This window comes from Mastigoproctus giganteus, chromosome 4 (assembly GCF_048544385.1).
Source record: "Mastigoproctus giganteus isolate SK-2022 chromosome 4, ASM4854438v1, whole genome shotgun sequence".
In the NCBI taxonomy this organism is placed as follows: Eukaryota; Metazoa; Arthropoda; class Arachnida; order Uropygi; family Thelyphonidae; genus Mastigoproctus; species Mastigoproctus giganteus.
Window position 1 is genome coordinate 201,470,338 of NC_143578.1, and position 21,084 is coordinate 201,491,421.

Genomic DNA, 21,084 nt, shown 5'->3' on the forward strand with positions numbered 1-21,084 from the left:
AGGCAAAACTACCACTTAACAAATCCATGCTGTGACTGCAATTGAACTGTATTCCTGTCTGGATGGTTCTACAGTACTTTAACCAATGATTCCATTATTTTCCCTGGAACAGAAGTAAATCTAACAGGTCTGTAGTTACTCATATTCTTGTTTATACTCCGGAACAACCACCAGGTCAATGGAGTTTACAATAAAGCAATCAATGCAAATGTTAATCGTATTTAGTTAGTCACGGACTTGAACCCCGGTCAACTCAGAGTGTGTGCTACTGACCACTCGGCTACATCAGTCCACCCTTTGATCCCCCTTTGTGAATTTTGGACACAATCACAGATCTCCAGTCCAAAGGGACCTCCCCTGAATCCAAAAATGATGTCATAATTATGGCTAGGGGTCTGCTTACCTCCTTTGCTGCCTACCTTAATATAATTGGTTAAATCCGGTCCATCCTGGGTTCCTTTTTTTTTTTTTTTTTTTTTTTTTTTTATGTATAGCTACATTCTTACCTTGAACAAAATATTTATTGGAAAGTTAAACTTTAGATAAAGGACAAGATTTTATGGTGGCATGAGGAATCAAGGACTCTACAAGAATGATTTCACTGACACAATGTGAGTAAACATTAAGATGGAAAGATTTAATCCAGTAATTCAACCAAATACTCATTTCTTATAATTGTAATGCATTATGATGCGATGCTGAAAATTACTATGGGAGAGAGAGAGAGAGGAGGGGCTCTCTCTCTCTCTCTCTCTCGCCGGAGAAGAGACCATCACCAAGTTATTGTGATCTTAAGTACTTAGAGGACAACTAACATTAACTATGTATTTTAGCATTAGTAGAGACATAGGATGCAAGAAAGCAAGCTTATGCAGCATCAGCCAAAAAAAAAAAAACACGCTCCCATTTCACTGGTCCGTTTGTTCCAAATACCTGTCCAGATCAGCCTTAAATTTATTTAGGCTATCAACTTCCACAACTAAGAATGGAAGGCTGTTCCACCAACCAACTACCTGCTGACTAAAGGCAAATTTCTGCACATCACTCTTACAACTGTCTTTCCTCAATTTGAATTTATGCCCTCTCAGGTGATTATTCTGAGCAAGAGCCCCATCAGCATTGAGCATGCTCAATCCATTCAAGGCTTTATACATCTCAATCAGATCACCTCGCAGGTGTCTAGTCTCCAGACACTGTAATCTGCAAAACTTAGCCTCTCTTCGTAAGAGCAACCCTTCATTCGATTCACTAATCTTGTTGCTCTTCTCTGTACTCATTCCAACAGGTCTACATCCATCTTAAAATGAGGCCTCCAGACCTATATACAGTACTCAAGGTGTGGCCTGACCATTGCCTTATACAAGGGGATAATGACCTCCTTATCCCTGCTAAAAAAATTCCTGTATATCATTGACAAGACACCATGAGCTACTCTTCCAAACCGTCTGCACTGCTCAGAAAACTTCATATCTACCTGCGGGTAGATTACCCCTGCAGGAAATTACCCCCAGGTCCTTTTCATTCTCTACCACTGTCAGTGTAGTACCACAGAGTTGATATGTTACTCTGGGGTTACTGCTTCCCATATGTAGTACTTTACATTTGTCAATGTTAAACTTCATTTGCCACCTCTCAGCCTATCTGCTCAACTTTTCTAGATCCTGTTGCAGCAGCATACTGTCAGTGTCCTTAACTACCCTGCCAACCTTCGTACTGTGTGGAAACGTGGACCTTAAGCTTGATATACCATCATCAATATCATTTATAAATACAGAAAACAACAATGGACCCAACACTGAACCCTGAGGGACAACACTAATAACATTAGTCCACGATGAGCAGTGTCCATTGATTACCACTCAACCATCCCTTTATCTATAGCAGCAATTTGCCTCCAATGCCACACTGCTCCAATTTGTTCGGTAGTCTTCCATGTGCAACAGTATCAAAAGCCTTTCTAAGATCCAAATATATAATATCAAAGTTATTCCCTGCATCCTTTGCCTGCCTAATCTCCTTTGTGACTTGGTTACAGACCAGCTTATATCTATCATAGGCTTCCATGTCACCCATTAATTTATATGTATCCCATGCATTTTTCTTTTCTGCCATATGTCTCATTAGTTCATCTGACATCAATTTAGACCTAAACCTTGAACAATATTTCTTATTTGATATGTAAAGCCTAGTAGCTTCTAAGCTTAATTCTTTGAATGCTTCCCATTTTGAATTTCCCATTGGTAACATCATCAGTTGGTCCCACCAGATAGAATTTAAATGCTGCCTTAGAGCACCGTAGTCACCTTTACGAAAGCAAAAATACTTCCCTTTACCCCCGATGGTAGTTACCTCTTTGAGTAAATCCCACTTCAGCACACTGTGATCACTGCCACCTAGTGGTTCCTTTATCTGCAGATTCTTAATGCATGAAGAATCACTACTGATAATCAGATCAAGAGTATTATTCCCTCTAGTTGCTTCCCAAACATGCTGATGTAGAAAACAATCATTCAATAAATCCACAAAAGCCTCGCTAGTGTGCGAGTGACCGACCCACAAATTCCAGTCAATATTCAGGAAATCAAAATCCCCCAATTATAAGACTCTCTGATTTACTTGCCTACTCTATTTCCCTGTACAGTTTCTTATTATACTCATCAGAGTCATTAGGCCTATAACACTCTTACTCTCAATTTTGATATCCCAATGCTTAAGTCACACCAAACTGACTCGACACTGCACTGTCCAGTGATGTCGACTGGCTGCACTTCCTTGGATGCATTTTGTGTTTCCTAACTAATAGCATAACCAAACTGACTCAACTGTGCACTCTCCAGTGTTGAGTCTATGTCAACTGGCTTCACTTGCTTGGATTTTATGTGTTTCTTAACTAATAGCATAACACTTCCTCCCTTCCTATCTTTCCTGTACACATTGTACTCCCCAAATTCCAGTTCTGCATTCCTTATATATATGTGTGACACCACGTCTCTGATATCCCAACAATATCTGCCTTTGATGTTTTGAGCAAAACCTCAAGTTCATCAAATTCATGAACCAAACTCCAAGCGCTGGTGTATATGCAAGTATACATGCACCTGTTCCTATTCTTAGCTACCCTAACACAACCCGTGTGTTTACTTGTACCACAATGACTCCCAGCAGTCTCTGAAATACTTTGCATCTTGTTCTCCAGGCTGCTGCTCATTCAAATAGAAGCATTGCAAGAATCACTTTCACCTCCCAGTAGCTACTAGCAATCTATTAGTCCTTGTATCCCCTCCCCCAATCTAGCAGTTTTCCGACTCACCTAACACTGCCCCGATAGCATCAGCAAATATTCTTGCACCCTTTCCATTTAAGTGTATCCCATCAATGTAGAAGCAGTCTCTCCTGTTAACAAGTACAGACCAGGCCGAAAACAAATATTACCCCTTGAGCCTTGCACAATCTTTCCAGGGCCGAATTGATAGACAAGGATCTCATCATTTACTCCCTCCTATCGTGTCTGGGCAGAATTGCAGACACTTTCAAATTCAACCCTAATTCACAGCTTTTTTTTCAACAGTGACCTGTACTTAAGTAATTCTGCCAGTCTCCTACTCTTAATATCATTAGCGCTAACATGTACAACAATATCACCTTTTGTGCCCTTAAAAGATGATATCCACTCTACAACATCATCAACCTTTGCCCCTGGCAGACATACCCTGGTCCTATTCCACCTATCTTTTTTACGTACCCTGTTCCCATTTCCCTGACAGTAGAGTCACCAACAACTACTAGTTCCTGTGGGACCAATGCATTCTGCCTTGGTGGTTGCCACTGTGTTGTGTGATGATCAAGTGCAAGCTCTGGCAGTGATGTGGGCAGCTCAGAACTTGATGGGCCTCTCAATTTAGATACTTCGAGGGCATTCACCCTGTCTATCAAGCTCTCATACAGCCCCATAGCAGTGCTAAGTTGTTGTCCGATTTCCTCACACTCCTTGCACATCGTGCACACACACAAAGACATTCCCCTTAGCAATATCACGTCCCATACCTGATTGCTCCACAAACATCAAGCAAGCAGTGCATTTTAAAAGGCTATGATTCAGGGGGCAACTGCTCCCCCTCAGTTTTCCCCTGAGCCACAGCACTCCCATTAGCTTGAACCTTTTGCTTTGCTGCTCTGGTCTGAGTCATGATTTTGATTCAATTTCAATAAAATTTCAATTTCAGTACAGAATTATAACCCTAACTTATATCCCAATGCAGTTATAACACTATATATATTTTTTTCAGTATCGAGTATTATCTCCGAGTTTCGTTATATAACTTCCGTATCAAGTTATGTATTAATTAATAATGTTACATTTGTAAAATCTAAGTCGTTATATGTATTTATTAAAAAGTACAATTTAATTGACAATGAAGTTTAACAAGATTAATAAATTTTACTGATTAATTGACAATATTATATACTATACTAAACTAACGCTATCTAGTTCAGGATATAAAGTTGTATCGTATAACAATGGCGGCAAGTTAAGAATGGTAAATCTACGGACGCTAAGTATTAATTAACTTCCAAAATCTCGCTGTCTCAATTCAGAATAAACCAAGGATCTTGATAGGTCTATAAGCTACTTATAGAAAATAATTTAATATAACAATTAGGCAATAAAGTGGCTAAATATAGCTAAAAAACTTTTCGTTCGCCAGAGCTGCAAAACTTGTAAAACACATGATTGGATACCCCCACCGATACTAAGTAATAACCTACAAAATCTGTTATTTGGTTTTTTAGGAGCATTAGCAGCTACGGCCATATTGCTCCGGGAAATGCAGTGGTCATTCCCTGACCTTTCTGCATCCTCCGTATTTGGTGGTGACGAGCTCGAACCCCGGTCTAATCAAGAAGCATGTGCTATGCACTGCTGCTCCTTCCCACCTGGCTACGGAGACGCCCCCCTACAAAATCTCTTTCTAAATTAAAAATCAAATTAAGTATCATAACTAGGAATATAAAGCTACTCTAGAAAATAAGTTAATATGCCAATTTAAGTTAATAAAACAGAAAAAACTTCTCTATTTTCCGGAGCCATAAAAACTTCGCTTGAACAAGGCTACTCTTGTTCCCAACGTTTTTGAAAGTTTCCTGGTGAGGAAAAGACTTTCAGTTGGATGTGGGATTGGGTCAAAAAATGTATTATATGAATAGTACAGGATCTTAGTAGTATTATTGACAATACAGTGTAAGGAAGCCAGAGGATTTTGCTGCATTAACAAAAAAAAAAAAGTAAACTAAAATAAATAAATATTAAACATAATAAACAACTATATAAAAAAATAAAAAATTAATAAAAATAAAAAAATATATAAAAAAGAAAATAACTTCCATTTCTCTCCTTACATAAGTAACTATCCTGCTAACTTTTGCATTTCCACAAGCTATGAGCCTTACAGATTACATATATTTCAGTACTGGTTTACAACATCTCTCATATCTCAGTATTAGTTTATCACATCTCTCAGTATTAATTATCAAATCCCTCATATCTCAGTTTATCACATTTCTTATACACCACATTATGCTCTTAAATAATATCTATAAATGTTGCAAACACAGAAATCTTCAATTTCTGCCAAAATATTCCCTCTAGAGTAAAATCAATTATACTAGACTCAGCACACAAAATATATACAAAAGACAATTAAATATAAATAAACTTTTACTCTGGAATGGTTTAACTGCAAATTTACAGTTGTAACCCAATGAAATAAAAATTTTTTATGAAATATCACCTGTGGGGTAGGACATCCTAAGGTGAATACAAGTGGTGTGGCACATTTCATAATATCAAAGAAGAACAAATATGGTTTATTCCTGTAAAAAATCAAATAAAAGATTATACAAAAATATAAAATGTTGCCTAGAATTCCAGAAAAGGTTTCAACACACCATTTTAAAATAATTTTACTAGAAAAATGAAGCACTTTATTTTAAAAACTGAACAGTAACTGCTTTCTTAAATGTTTATATAAATTAATTTTAGTTCAGAATTAAAGAAAACATGGTTTTATAAAGAAACCCTTCTATATTTTGATAATCTGGAAGTAATGACTCAAACATCATAAAGAATTTAAGATTTATTTCCCTCCGAAAAAATATCCCAGAAATATACAAATGAAATATATCCACAGCAAATAATACAACTATGCTGACATATAATCTCTATATTTTTTATTGGTAATGGGATACAAAAGAATGAACAAAAAAAAAAAAAACCCTCAGAATTTGGAGAAAGAGCCTTCTTGTTTAAAAGACTTGTTTTAAGAGTATCAGATGACTACTCCAATATACTATTACTAATAGCATTCCATTCATAAATTAAAATAGCCATTTTGACAGAGACAAAAAAGAAACATCAGGGAACAAGAGAAACGAACAACTACATCCATATCTACAGTGGTGTTAGAAAGGGAGAACAAGCAAGAGCAGAGATATCAATTATGATTCATAAATCACTTAAAGATAGAATAAATAATTATATCTATTGGACTGAAAGAATAATACAAATATGTCTAAAAATAGAAAGAGGGTATCTAACAATAATAGGCCTGTATGTTATTGTTGGGTTTGTTGGTGCATCAGCAACAATGGCTATAATGCACATTTCTGGCTAGTATATTTTTCTTGTTTTCTTTTTTTTATATCAGCGTCAAAGTATTTAGACAAGGTGATATTTATCAATCGATTTTAGAAAAACAAAAACGTTATCCATATCCTGACGATCTCCTAGAACATACTGTAGTGTTAATTGATTGCAACTTTTTAAATATGAAGAGAAAGCAGTTTTTCTCTCTCATAGATACAGTGGACATTCTATGACGATATGCTTTACAGTAAGTGGGCATGAACAGTTACTGCATTGTGGGGCATCTTCCTTTCTTAATAGGTAACTGTGAGTGACATAGGTATGACCAATGCGCAGTCATGCTAGTACAGTTTCTTCTTTTCTATTTCCTCTTAGACTGGACTGCCATTGTTTGGGTTCTCTCTTTATTTCAAAAAGTTTATTATTTGTGTCTTTTTCCCATATATATTAGCATTAGCATTAGCAGAGGCATATGATGCAAGAAAGCAAGCTTATTCAGCATCAGCCAAAAAAAAAAAAAAAAAAAAAAAAAAACACACCACTCCCATTTCACCCCTCCGTTCGTTCGAAATACCTGTCCAGTTGAGCTTTAAATTTGTTTAGGCTATCAACTTCAACAACAAGTGATGGAAGTCGGTTCCACCAACCAACCACCCGCTGGCCAAAGGCAAATTTCCGCACATCTATCCGACATCCGTCCTTCCTCAATTTGAATTTATGCCCTCTGAGGTGATTATTCTGAGAAAGATGAAGAATCCCATTGGCATTGAGCATGCTCAAACCATTCAAAGCCTTATACACCTCTATCAGATCACCTCGCCGGTGCCTAGTCTCCAGACTCTGTAATTTGCAAAACTTAAGCCTTTCTTCGTAAGAGCAACCCTTTGTTCCATTTACTAATCTTGTTGCCCTTCTCTGTACCCGTTCCAGCAGCTCTACATCCTTCTTGAAATGAGGCCTCCAGACCTGTATACAGTACTCAAGATGTGGCCTTACCACTGCCTTATACAGGGGAATAATCACCTCCTTATCCCTGCTAGAAAAATTCCTGTATATCATTGACAAGACACCATGCGCTACTCTTGCAGCTCGTCTGCACTGCTCAGAGAACTTCATATCTGCCTGCACAATTACCCCCAGGTCCTTTTCATTCTCCACCACTGTCAGTGTAGTACCGCAGAGTTGATACGTTGCTCTGGGGTTACTGTTTCCCATATGCAGCACTTTACATTTGTCGATGTTAAACCTCATTTGCCACCTCTCAGCCCATCTGTTCAACCTTTCCAGATCCTGTTGCAGCAGCATAGCGTCAGTATTGTCCTTAACGACCCTGCCAACCTTTGTATCATCTGCAAACTTGGACATTAAACTTGATATCCCATCATCAATATCATTCATAAACACCGAAAACAACAACGGACCCAACACTGAACCTTGAGGAACTCCACTAATAACATTAGTCCACGTTGAGCAGTGTCCATTGATTACCACTCTCTGTCTTCTGCCACTCAACCATCCCCTTATCCATAGCAGCAATTTGCCTCCAATGCCACACTGCTCCAATTTGTGCAGCAGTCTTCCATGTGCAACAGTATCAAAAGCCTTTCTAAGATCCAAATATATAATATCAAAGTTATTCCCTGCATCCAGTTCTTTTGTGACTACATCATAGTATCCAATCAAATTGGTCAGGCAAGACCTGCCCTTAACAAAACCATGCTGCGTCTGAGCTATAACTGAATTCTTGTCTAGATGATCCTGCAGTGCTTCTTTAACCAGTGCCTCCATTAATTTACCTGGAACAGAAGTTAAACTAACAGGTCTATAATTACTTGTGTCAGCCTTTGATCCTCCTTTGTGAATTGGGGTTACATTTGCACATCTCCAGTCTATGGGCACCTCCCCTGAGTCCAAAGAAGCTCTCATAATTATGGCTAGGGGTTTGCATACTTCCTTTGCTGCCTCCTTTAATATAACTGGATAGATCCCATCCACCCCAGGTGCCTTTTTTATGTTTATCCTCAACAATCTCTCCTCCACTTTCCTCTCAGTTATTACAAAATCATCCAGCTCACTGCCAATGTTTACTTTACCTACATCATTCTCCTTCCTGAATAACTCCTCATGCGTGAATGTAGATGCAAAATACTCGTTTAGATTGTTAGCCACCTGAGCAGGATCCTCAACTGTTGAACCATCAATATCCAGTGGACCAATCTGATTCATCCCTTTCCTTTTCGAGTTCAAGTATGTAAAAAACTCTTTTCTGTTTTTCTTTGCATCCTTTGCCAAGGATTTTTCATAGTCTGCCTTTGCCTGCCTAATCTCCTTTGTGACTTGGTTACAGACCAACTTATATCTATCATAGGCTTCCATGTCACCCATTAATTTGTATGTATCCCATGCATTTTTCTTCTCTGCCACATGTCTCATTAGTTCATCTGACAACCATTTAGGCCTAAACCTTGAACAATATTTCTTAGTTGGTATGTAAAGCCTGGTAGCCTCCAAGATTAGTTCCTTGAATGCTTCCCATTTTGAGTTTGCTGTTGGTAACATCATCAGTTGGTCCCACTGTATAGAATTTAAATACTGTCTCAGACCATCATAGTCGCCTTTACGAAAACAAAAACCCTTCCCGTTACCTCTGATGGTAGTTACCTCCTTGAGTAAATCCCACTTCAACACACTGTGATCACTGCCACCTAGTGGTTCATTTATCTGCAGGTTCTTAATGCATGAAGAATCACTACTGATAATCAGATCAAGAGTATTGCTCCCTCTTGTTGCCTCACGAACATGCTGATGTAGAAAACAATCATCCAATAAATCCACAAAAGCCTTGCTAGTGTGCGAGTGACCAAATATTTCCACTGTTCTTTAGAGGTCTGTTGTATAATAGATCTATAGTCAACATATGGTGTCCTGAAATAGGGGGAGATCAAATATGGAGCAGTTTTAGCAGCTAAATCTGCCTGTTCATTTCCTGGGATTCCAGAATGTCCAGAAATCCAACAAAAAATTGTGCTGTAGCCACGTGTATGAATTTACATTAACTGAGACCAGATTTTCTGTATCGGAGGATCATTGCTGGAGCATTTACATTGTATACAATTCACAGCACTTAACGAATCAGTATATATGATGGATTGAGCATATGAGACTTCTTTTATGTCCTTGAGGGTTAATAGGATACCATATGAATCTGAGGTATAAGTACTACATTCTGAGAGGAGTTGATTGGTGATGATATCATCCGGCAAGACTACGGCTGTACCAACTTTATTGGCAGTCTTGGATCCCTCTGTATATAGCTGTACGTAACTTCTAAACTGATTGGTGTGGGCCAGATGTAATTGTCTAATGTTAGTATCTGGAAGATTACTCTTCTCCCATTTCTGAAAATATCTGTCAACGTAGCTTTGCCATAGCTGGATCATGCTAGTGTCCTGCAATATGTTATTCATGTTTAGTCCCCAGCTAGTGTTTAGAGCTTGAAGCCTAATGCCAGACTGTTTGTTGAGACGCAATTTAGTTTGATAAAGGTTTCCCATTTCGGTCTGAAGAGATATTGCCATATCGGGTGATGTGGAAGGCTGCTGATTTTAGCGGCATAATTTAGGAGAAGAATTTGTCGTCAAAGGTCTAGCGGCGGTTCATGGGCTTCCATATATAGACTTACAATTGGAGATGTATGAAAGGCCCCCAGTGCACCTCGAAGTGCACTGTGATGAATGGGATTAAGCCACTTCAGTACACTTGGCCTGGCTGAGATCTATGCAGGAGATGCATAGTCTAAGCAGGATCTAATTAATGAGCAATATCAATGTAGCAACATGTAATGATCTGCACCCCATGACATAGAGGAAATTACTCTGAGAATATTTAGGTTCTTAAGACAGCTGGTACGAATATATTTTATATATTCAAGGAAGGTTAGTTTTTTATCAAGTATTATACCAAGAAAGCAAGTACTTGGCTGAAATGTGATACAATGAGAGTCTAACTGAAGGTCTGGATCAGGATGCAATGTACATTTACGACAGAAGTGTACTGCAGTTGTTTTGGATTTAGAAATTCTGTAACCATTGTTTCTGGCCCAAGAGACTATTTAATAGTGGAGCCTTGTAGTTGTCTCTCGATAAGTCGCATATTTTGAGAATGACATGAGATGGCAAGGTCATCAGCATACAGGTATACATCAACTGTGTTAGGTATACACTTGGTTATAGAATTGATCCTGATGGCAAAAAGTGTTGCACTCAACACCGATTCCTGGGGAACTCCCTCTTCTTGCACATATGTTTCAGAAAGTGACGCGTGGAAGTGGACCTGGAATGATCTGTTAGAAAGTTCTGAATATATTTCGGGAGATGACCCCGAAGACCAGATTTACGTAAGTCATGAAGAATCCCATAAAGCCAAGTTGTATCAAATGCTTTCTTGATGTCAACGCATATAGTAGTAGTGGCACATGATGCAAGAAAGCAAGTGTAGGAGCTTATGCAGCATCAGCCAAAAAAAAAAAAAAAATCACACCATTCCCTCCAAATGCCAGTCCAGTTCCTCCTTAAATTTATTCAAGCTATCAACTTCCACAACGACAGATGGAAGTTTGTTCCAGCAATTAACCACCCGCTGGCTAAAGGCAAATTTCCGCACATCTATTCTACATCTGTCTTTTCTTAATTTGAATTTATGCCCCCTTAGGTTCGTAATCTGAACAAGTGGAAGGATCCCATCAGAATTCAGCGTGCTCAATCCATTCAAGGCCTTATATACCTCAATCAGATCACCGCGCAGGTGCCTAGTCTCCAGCCACTGCAATTTGCAGAACTTAAGCCTCTCTTGGTAAGAGGATCCCTTCATTCCCCTCACCAATCTTGTTGCCCTTCTCTGTACCCGCTCAAGTAAATCTACATCCTTCCTAAAATGAGGTCTCCAGACCTGTACGCAGTACTCAAGGCGTGGCCTGACCATTGCCTTATACAGAGGGATAATCACCTCCTTTTCCCTGCTAGCAAAATTCCTATATATAATTGACAAAACCCCATGACCTGCCCTGGCAGCCTGTCTGCATTGTCAGAGAACTTCATATCTGACTGCACAATTACTCCCAGGTCTTTTTCATTTTCTACCACCTTAAGTGTAGTACCACAGAGTTGGTACGTTTCTTTGGGGTTATTTCTACCCATATGCAGTACTTTGCATTTGTCATGTGGCGGCAAGAGTGGTGCCACCAGAGACTAAGCAATAAAGTAAGGTTATTTGTTACTGCTTTAGTAAGTTAGTCCTATGTACAAGAAGAAAGGTGTCTTTCCTTTCTGTTGGGTACGCTAGCTTCTTTACTTTAGAAGAGCAAAATTAAATAACTCTGTCAAAAAATGAAAGATAATACTATAGGTATCAGCCGCTTTTTACGAAAATCACTTATAAATCACTCAGAAATCGCTATAGTCACTCACTTGGCACTCAGGGCCAACAGGCCTGTATGCACCGGAAGAAGGTAGAGAGAACATCAGCTCTGAATTTTACAACCAACTTCAAAGGATAGTAGAAAAAGTAAACAAGAATGCTATGCTGCTCCTGCTGGGAGGCATGAATGCTAGAGTAGGAAACATAAAAATCCAAAAATCACATAAGTAGCTTTGGAGAACCAACCAAAAATAGAATTGACCAAAGATTAATTGATTTCTCAATCTGTAATAATTTAAAAATAATGAACATAATATTTAAACATAAAGATGCACACAAATATATATGGTCTACAAGAGGAACAAAATCTATTACAGATTATACCTTGGCAAACAGCAAAGTAGGAAAATTCATACTTGAAACGAGTTTTTAGAGGATATGAAATTGAATCAGACCATTTCTTAACTGTAACTACCCTGATACTCCCTCCACCATGGCTGAGGCATAAAAAGGAACAACCATCTGAAGAATGTATATATAAAGTAAACTCCCTAAATGATCCCGAAACTCGGAAGAAATATCAACAAGAAATAGATAGGAAATTAACAAATCATCTTGCAGGAGTAAATATAGAAGATAACTGGAGCCCCCTTGGCAAAGTCTTAGAAGAATCAGCAGAGGCAGTACTGTGTGTGAAAAAACAATGGCGGAGAAAACAGGGAGCTGTGATAGTGGGATGCAAAAATCAGCACTATAATTCAGGAGAAAAGGAATGCATGTAAAAAAAAAAAAAAAAAAAAAAAAAAATGGATAACCCGAAAAAAAAAGTAGAAGATGAAGTGGAATATAAATAAAAAAGAGCCACAGCCAAAAGAGAAACACGAAAAAGACACAGATCAATGAAACAATTTTGTCACCAACTTAGAAAAAATACATTAATAAGCCACATACTAGCGTATACAAAGTAATAAGACAAATGAACAATAACCTCAAGGAAACAGTCAAAATTAACACAATACCGTTAGAAGATTGGTTCAACTATTATAAAAACCTTTGGACCACAGTTGATCCTCCCCTGGCTAAAACAACATCTAATAATAATATAATAGAAGCCTTCACTTACAAAGAACTCGAAACAGTGCTTAAAAACAGTAAAAATCAAAAATGTACAGGCAATGATGGAATTAACATAGAGCTCATCAAATACTCAGGAAAAAATTTTGAAATTAAGCTACTTGAACTGATGAATATGATTTTTGCAGGTCACCCGCCACCAGACAGCTGGCAAAATGCTCTGGTAGTCCCAATTTTCAAAAACGGCAATTGTATAAATGACTGCAATAACTACCGAGGAATCAGTCTCCTAAACTCAGGATATAAATATACTCAAACTTCCTAAAACTGAAACTTAGTAAATACAATGAAAACATCCTTGGAGAAGAACAAAATGGATTCAGGAAGGGAAGATCATAGAAAAAATAAGTTTAATTGGCAAACCCATCTTGTATTCATAGATTACAAAAAAGTCTTTGACAAGGTGAACCAAACAAAATTATCTGAAATCTGAAAAGAAGACAATAAACCAAAACAGTTGATTGAGGCCATCCTCAATATCTATAAAAAATAATAATAATAAATAAAAAAATAAGATTGAATCACAAACAACTGAATTGGAGACAATAAATACAGGGGTGCAACAATGATGTGGACTGTCCCTGCTTCTATTTGACATGTATATAAATCATATTATAAGAGAATGGAGGAAAATCTCCAAGACAGGTATCGAAATTAGCCACAAAGCAAGAATGGACACTGCTTTTTGCTGATGACCAGGTCCTAATAGAATACAATGAGAACTCATTGCAGAAAGCCATCTTCTCATTAACAAAATAGCAAAATCATTTAATATGGAAATCTCATCTTAAAAGACAAAAGGTGATGGCATTAAGGAAGAGAGCCAATAAGAATCAAGATCTGCAATGACAATAATATTATCAAACAAGTTAACACTTTAAAGTACCTAGGATACCACCTGTCATATGAAAAAGAAAAAGATATTGAGCAAAAAATAAATAATTACATAGGAATTACTAAATCTATAAACCATATTTTCAAATCTAATCTGGTGCATAAGAAAACAAGGACACGGATACATAACACCCTTGCCAGACCTATGGCTCTGAGGCATGGACAATGAACAAAGAGGACAGGAGGAGGTTGACTAGTGTAGAAATGCATTTCATGTGCAAAACTGCAGGCTATACCAGACTTGACAAGATAAGAAATCAAGACATCCTGTCAGAACTGCAGACAACCTCAATACTGAATTATATAGACTCATACAGAAACAGATGAACACAACATGCAGAGAGAATGGAAAACGGACATTATCCGAAAGAGACACTAAACTACAAACCCCAGGAGAGACAGAGGCAATCCCTGCAAAGATGGAGAGAGACCATAACAGGCCACTAGGCCTAATACTGGACATGAAGAAGAAGAATAGCATTCCTATAGATATATTATTAATTCTATTTACAAGGGGGTATATAAATTCACTTGAATTTATTAGAGTTCCAGCACGATGTTACTTCTGATCAATGATCCGCAAACCGATATGGAACCTTAGCTTAAGAGTTATTTTTACTAGCTACCACAAAAGTTAACTTGAATAATCCTAATAGAATAGAAATTGGGCTGTTTTGAATAGCACCTAGGAAGCTGTCCATGAGACAGTGTTATAACCATAAACTACACAAAGAGATAAATACTGTATAATCCAGTGAAAAACTTTTAATAACAAATGGCGTGAAATGGGCCTCTTCATCAGCAAATTCTAAAGGGATAGAGACGTAGAGACAAAATTTAAAAGATACAGAGTTGTGGATGCAGTGATGCATGAATAGTCAAGAGATTAAACATTCAACTATTAGATTGCTGCCCACTTTGTTGCAAAGATGTGTGCGGATTTGCCTCCCTATCTCGGAGGCAACTATCTTGAAACTAGATAAACGCTGGCAGTAAATCCACACACATCCGTGCAACAACAGTGAGCAGCAATCTAATAGTTGAATGTTTAATCTCGTGACCATGCATGCATCACTGCGCACACAACTCTGTATCTTTTAAATTTTGTCTCTAACGTCTTTATCCCGTTAGAATTTGCTGATGAAGGGGCCCATTTAACCCTGAAAGCTTCACATCATTTGTTATTAAAAGTTTTTCACTGGATTATATAGTATTTATCTCTTTATGCAATGGAATCCAGTACAACAGATCCATTTATTTTCATGAACTACAGATGTTCAAAAAGCCAATCAGCTTGTTTTCTAGATGAAAAAATAGAGGAGAAGAATTGCAGGAGAATGTGCATTTCTATCTGTTTAAAAAAAAAAAAAAAAAAAAAAAGAAAAAAGTAAACTGCAGTCATTATCACAAAAGTTAACTTGAACACTGCCATTCATCCACTGCAGGATGAAGCCTCTTCAACAATTTATGTTGAAAATAATGGACCATAATCTGCCACACTGGTCCAGTGCAGGTTGGCAAATTGACTGTATTTAGCAGTCAGGGACTTGAATCCCTGATCTACTCAAAGAGCGTATACTACTGCACTCCCGCTCCTGCCCACTCAGCTACAGGGGATGATAGATGATACTTGCCAATTCTGCCCCATTCAAAATAATAATCATATCCTGACACAAAAGCTAAATCAATCATGATGCTATCTAGGGTTACCCCCATAACAGAATGGATCTTCATATTTATAAGAACTGATCAAAAGTTCAATTTCTTAACTATCACAGCTGAGATTTTAACTGTCTTCTCTAATCCAACTTTTTTTTTTTTTTTTTTTTTTGTAGTAGCAGTTCAAGAAGTACATAGGCCTCCAAAAAACAAATGTTAATGGAACTATATGGTAAACCTTAAGAGAAGAGAGAAGGAAAAAAAAAAAAAATCCCTAGTTTCTAACTTCATAATACTCAAAATCTGCAAAATATGCTTGAAAAATTTTCATATTTTTCTGCGTGTGGTTTTTAGAGTAATTATAAATTTAATTTTTTCTATATTTCATTTCATAATTCTTGATTTCATTTAGAATTATGAAATTCTAAAATGAAATACAAAATTATTATTTTGGCTGATACTACATATGTTTGCTTCTGTGCATCATTTGCCATTTCTAATGCTAATATGGCCTCAACGGTGCCTCCCAAATATATACTACTTGGACTTTCAGTCACAAGAGCAGATGCAGACAGACAAAGGAGCCTGAAACCCACAAGCAACCAGCCTTCAAACCCATTTTAGAACTACTGCCTTGAAATGTTGGATCTAGTCATGATAACCATCATAACCTCAAAAGATATCACTTACACTGCATGGTGGAAGAAAATTGGAGTTTCTGGAGCTTTCCTCTGGAGAAAATCTACTACAATACCAGAAGATGAGATTCATCTACTACTACATTGTAGATGAATCTCATCTTCTGGTATTGTACCAGAAGATGAGATTCACCTACAATGTAGTGGTACAAGTTGACATAGTGGAATTTCCTCCATGTGATGTGGACACCACACTCTGGGCCCTACTTACTTTGGTTTACACCTGGGTTGTCACCCCAGTGTACTGGGGGCAGTATTGCATGTATAGAGTGTGGGGAGAGGGGGTATGTCTGTGAAGATACAAGCTGAGTATTTCACAGAACCAGGCTTCACTAAAATTCAAACCACCTGACTCAACGATTGGGACCGCTATCAGTTCCACTGATATTCTAGATTTATGGGTAGCAAAGCCCAAGCCTATCATATCTGACTGGTTGAGAGCAAGTGTTTGAACTGGTTTGGAAAAATGGTGGAATTACAGATGCCATTTAAGTATTTATAGAAAAGGCATGCAGCGGAAGCTAAACATCTTTGGGACAGAGAGTGGAGAGATCCTGTAAGAGACAGGTCATTCATTAAACTGACTCTCCTCTTTTGAATAGAGTGAAGGAGCTTAGAGTTCCCACAAGTGAGATATACTACAGCCTTAGCACATTTACTGAAAAACAGGACAAGATTTTAAGGTGCAATGTGAAATAAAAGATTTCATTTCTACAAAAATAATTTCACTGACGTGATCTGAGCAAATGTTAGGGAAAAAAAGAAATAGAAATCACGGTAGCTCTAGCTCTCATACTTGGAATTATGTCTCTGGCAAGCCTGAGGGGTCAAGGGGTGATGAATTATCAAATAATATAACTCAGGAGTTAAACACCTCTGTACTCTACTCAAGATATTTTTAGCTAAACCTCACCACAGAATAGAATATACAACTGTTATGCAGATGTGAAGTAAGACCTCTGTAGCAATTTTTTCAGGTAGTTGAGATAAATCATTGTTCATGGGAGCATGGGTTAGCCTACTGACATGATATTTGGTACAAAGGACCATAGAATACCTTGAATAAATGCTGAAAAGGATCAAAGCTGCAGTTCCAGGTTTATTACATTTCCATAAAAAAGCATGTGATAAAAATTTAACATCTGGCTTTTTCTTCTCAAGTAGACTGAAACATACTTTTATTTAGACAGATTTCTATGGGAATTGAAGGGGAAGAACAGGGGACTAAGGAATCACAATTGGCCTAATCAATAAAACATATGCTGAAAATATTTTGTGCGGATTTTTCCTTCAGTTAATCTTCAAATATTCAAAACTAATTAGTTATTTTATTTTTTTAATTAATTAGTTTATTTTTAAATTTAGCTAGAGATTTTGTAAATTATGACTTAATATACCTAGAACCTTTGTATCAGTGATTTGGAATGAATAAGTATTTTGCATCTACATTTACACATGAATTCTTTAGGGGAGGGGATGCCAGAGATTTATCAAACTCCAACAGAGAGCTAAATTACTTTGTGATAACTGAAAGTAAAGTAGAAGAGAAATTTCTGAAGCTGAACATAAAAAAAAAACACAACTGGAGTTGATGAGATCTAACCAATCATGTTAAGGAAGACAGCAAAGGATGTAAGCAAATTTTTTAAGAGAACATCCTTGGATTCATGGGAGGTCCCTACGTACTGGAGATGTGCAAATGTATGCCCAATTCATAAAGAGGGATCAGAAGGTGACATGAGTAATTATAGACCTGTCAGCTTAATATCTGTTCCATGGAGTCGCTGGTTACAGAAGCAATGCAGGACCATCTGGACAGGAATGTAATTATACTGCATTCACAGCACAGATTTGTTAAGTGGCAGTCTTCTCTAACTAACCTATCAGATTGATAGGTTACTATGATGCAGTGATCTAGCAACTGGAAAAAATAATTCTGGTATCATATACGTGGATTTCAGGAAGGTTTTTGATACTGTTTCACACAACAGACTACTGTATAAGCTGGAGAGCAATATATACTAGTTTAATTGTTGTTACAGAATGAAATACTTTAGTCAAACAGGTTTTTTATTTTTATTATTTTTTTTTTTACTATTATACAGTGAGACCCCCGTATCTAGAGGGAATACATTCCAAGATCTATTGTGGATGGCTAAAACTGCAGATATAAGCAAACACCTGCTGACCCCATATATATAACATGATTTTCTTGTACATACATATGTATAATAAAGCTTAATTGATAAATTAACACACAGTAAGACATTAACAACATTAAATACGGTAATAATAAAGCATAGCAGACTCTCGATTTACCGGGACACTTAAACTCCAAATTAAAAAAAAAAAAAAAAAAAAACCATCAGAAATCATAAAATTCAAGTAATAACTAGAATAGGTATAAACATATTTTGCAAGTCGTAAATAAGCGACAAAAAAGAACCAGCGTCATAAGTCGTCATTGGGAGATTAGTGTACCTATTATCTTGCAACCCCTTGCTGTCTTCACACCTACCGCTCAAAAAATAAAAAAATAATTTAAAAAAAGACAAAATGTTTAGTTTGATTTAGTGCATCGCATCGATTATTGTGTTCCGTCGTACTAGAAGAGGACAAATTCTGTTTCATTATTTATGTCAGGGATATTGGAATATTTTTTTTTTTTTTTTTTTTGTTTAGAAATTGCAAAAATGATGGGCAAATGCAAGAGTTGTGCTTTCTAATTAAACAAAAACTTGAAATTATTCAAAAGTTTGAAAACTGTGCATCAATTAAATCTCTAAAGAACCATTATACTGTTGGTGACCAAACCATATGCAACATTGTAAAAAACAAAGGGAAGCACTGTATTGGACACGCAAGTAGTACGTGTTAAGTTTTTTCATTTTTTTTTTCTGCGGGTAACTGAATCAGTGGATATGGGGACACAACTGTATTATGTAGTAATATTTTTTTTTTATGTATACATTTAGCATTCAGACATAATATTGTAACAAAGTTGTATTCATTACCACACGTAGTTGTATTCATTACCACATACTTAGCCCTGTCTTCAATGAGAGCAGAAGTCTCACAATGATCAAAATCAAATGTAAATGAACTGTACAAAAACTTTTGATTAAATTAGTTTCCCTCTTGAAATCAGAGCAACTACGTTAATGTATTACTCAAAAAAAAAAAAAGGTTAGTTGAGTGAGCCTTATACAAGCAAAGGGGAAAAAAAAAAAAAAGTATTACGTGCAAGAGAACTGCTCTTCAGTAATACTAGCAGTACTACTGAAAATACTAATATAAGTGACACAGAACTTACTTTAACTGATACTTTCCACACATACGACCTAAACTGTCTGTTGGATGAATGAGATATTCTGGATCACCTTCACGATATGCTGTAAATAAAAATTATTTTTTGTGTTTTCTTTTTTGTTTTTTTTTGTCAGAATGCGTCATACAGATTTGTAACAAGTTCATACTTAATTACACACACAATGTGTACACAGTGTACATTTAATTTTTATTTTAAATAATTTAAATTTTTAAATTTTAAATTAACTGAATTTTTTTATTTGACTAATAGCAGAGAAAATTAAATTACTGGTTACCAATTAATTAACTGATATATATAAAATAACTGTTTTCAGATTATAGCAACTCAAATCATAGTATGCAATCAATATTTTTGCAATGTACTTTACTTATTTTCTTCAATTGAATAAAATAAGTTTAATAATAAGACTTATTTCATGTTTCTACTGTGATTAATATAATAAGAAAATAGTAATAATTTTTGGTTCATTGCATATACTGTATTTAGTAAATTAGAGAAGAAAAAAAAACCTCATTCAAATGTAAACTGCTTAAACCAAAAACATTTATTTTCTGGGCATCTACCAAATTGCCCATTTATTCCTCTAATTAGCACATGGAAATAAACATAATATTCAGTGCATCAGCTACAATATACAGTACATGTATAGCCTATGTGCGATATGAATGAAAAGAAGTAACAATTGGTGGATTTCTATTTGTCCAATTTTAATTAAATTTGGAATGGCTCAACAAATCTTTCTAAAAGAACCAAACACAAATTTTCATGGAAATCTGTCTGCTGAGGGTTGAGATGCAGACAGATAGACAGACAAAATGAAGGCGAGGCACTTTATGCATATGTGAAACAGACATATCTAAACATATCTAAAACAGACAATTGTCGCCATAGCTGTTATAGGCCAGAGGAACAGTAATAATATGAAGCAAAGAATTCTGAAGAAAACTAAAATATTCAAGGGTATATTTTTTAGGATGATTTTACAGAAGGAAAAAAAAATTGATTTTCACATAAGAAAATAGTAGATGAGATAACTCTAAAAAAAAAAATAATCACCGATTCATTATTAAAAATAATATTAATAACAAATCCTGAAAAAATATAAAAATTCATTCAATTTTTTTCAGATTAATGAACTTCCATCATCTTAAATTAATCAACCAGAATATTAGGTAAAAAAAAAAAAGAAAAAAAAAATTAGACAAAAATAGTAGTGACAAATGTTTGAAAGATCTGATATAAGATGCCAGAAGATTTCAGACTTCCAAGATTTTCATATCTGAAATTAAATATAGTAGAACCTCAAAAAT

At 36.3% G+C, this 21,084-nt stretch overlaps 1 protein-coding gene across 2 annotated transcripts in view; it reads right to left on the reverse strand.

Moving 5' to 3' along the window:
- Ctl2 (Choline transporter-like 2) overlaps positions 1-21,084 on the reverse strand; it is a 387,011-nt gene that overhangs the window by 283,478 nt on the left and 82,449 nt on the right. For both annotated transcript variants that reach the window (XM_090371991.1, XM_090371992.1), the window contains exons 5-6: positions 19,757-19,835; positions 5,790-5,871 (exon numbers count right to left, since the gene is read on the reverse strand). In XM_090371991.1, the coding sequence (XP_090228117.1) occupies positions 5,790-5,871; positions 19,757-19,835 (161 nt within the window). The remainder of the gene's footprint in view (positions 1-5,789; positions 5,872-19,756; positions 19,836-21,084) is intronic.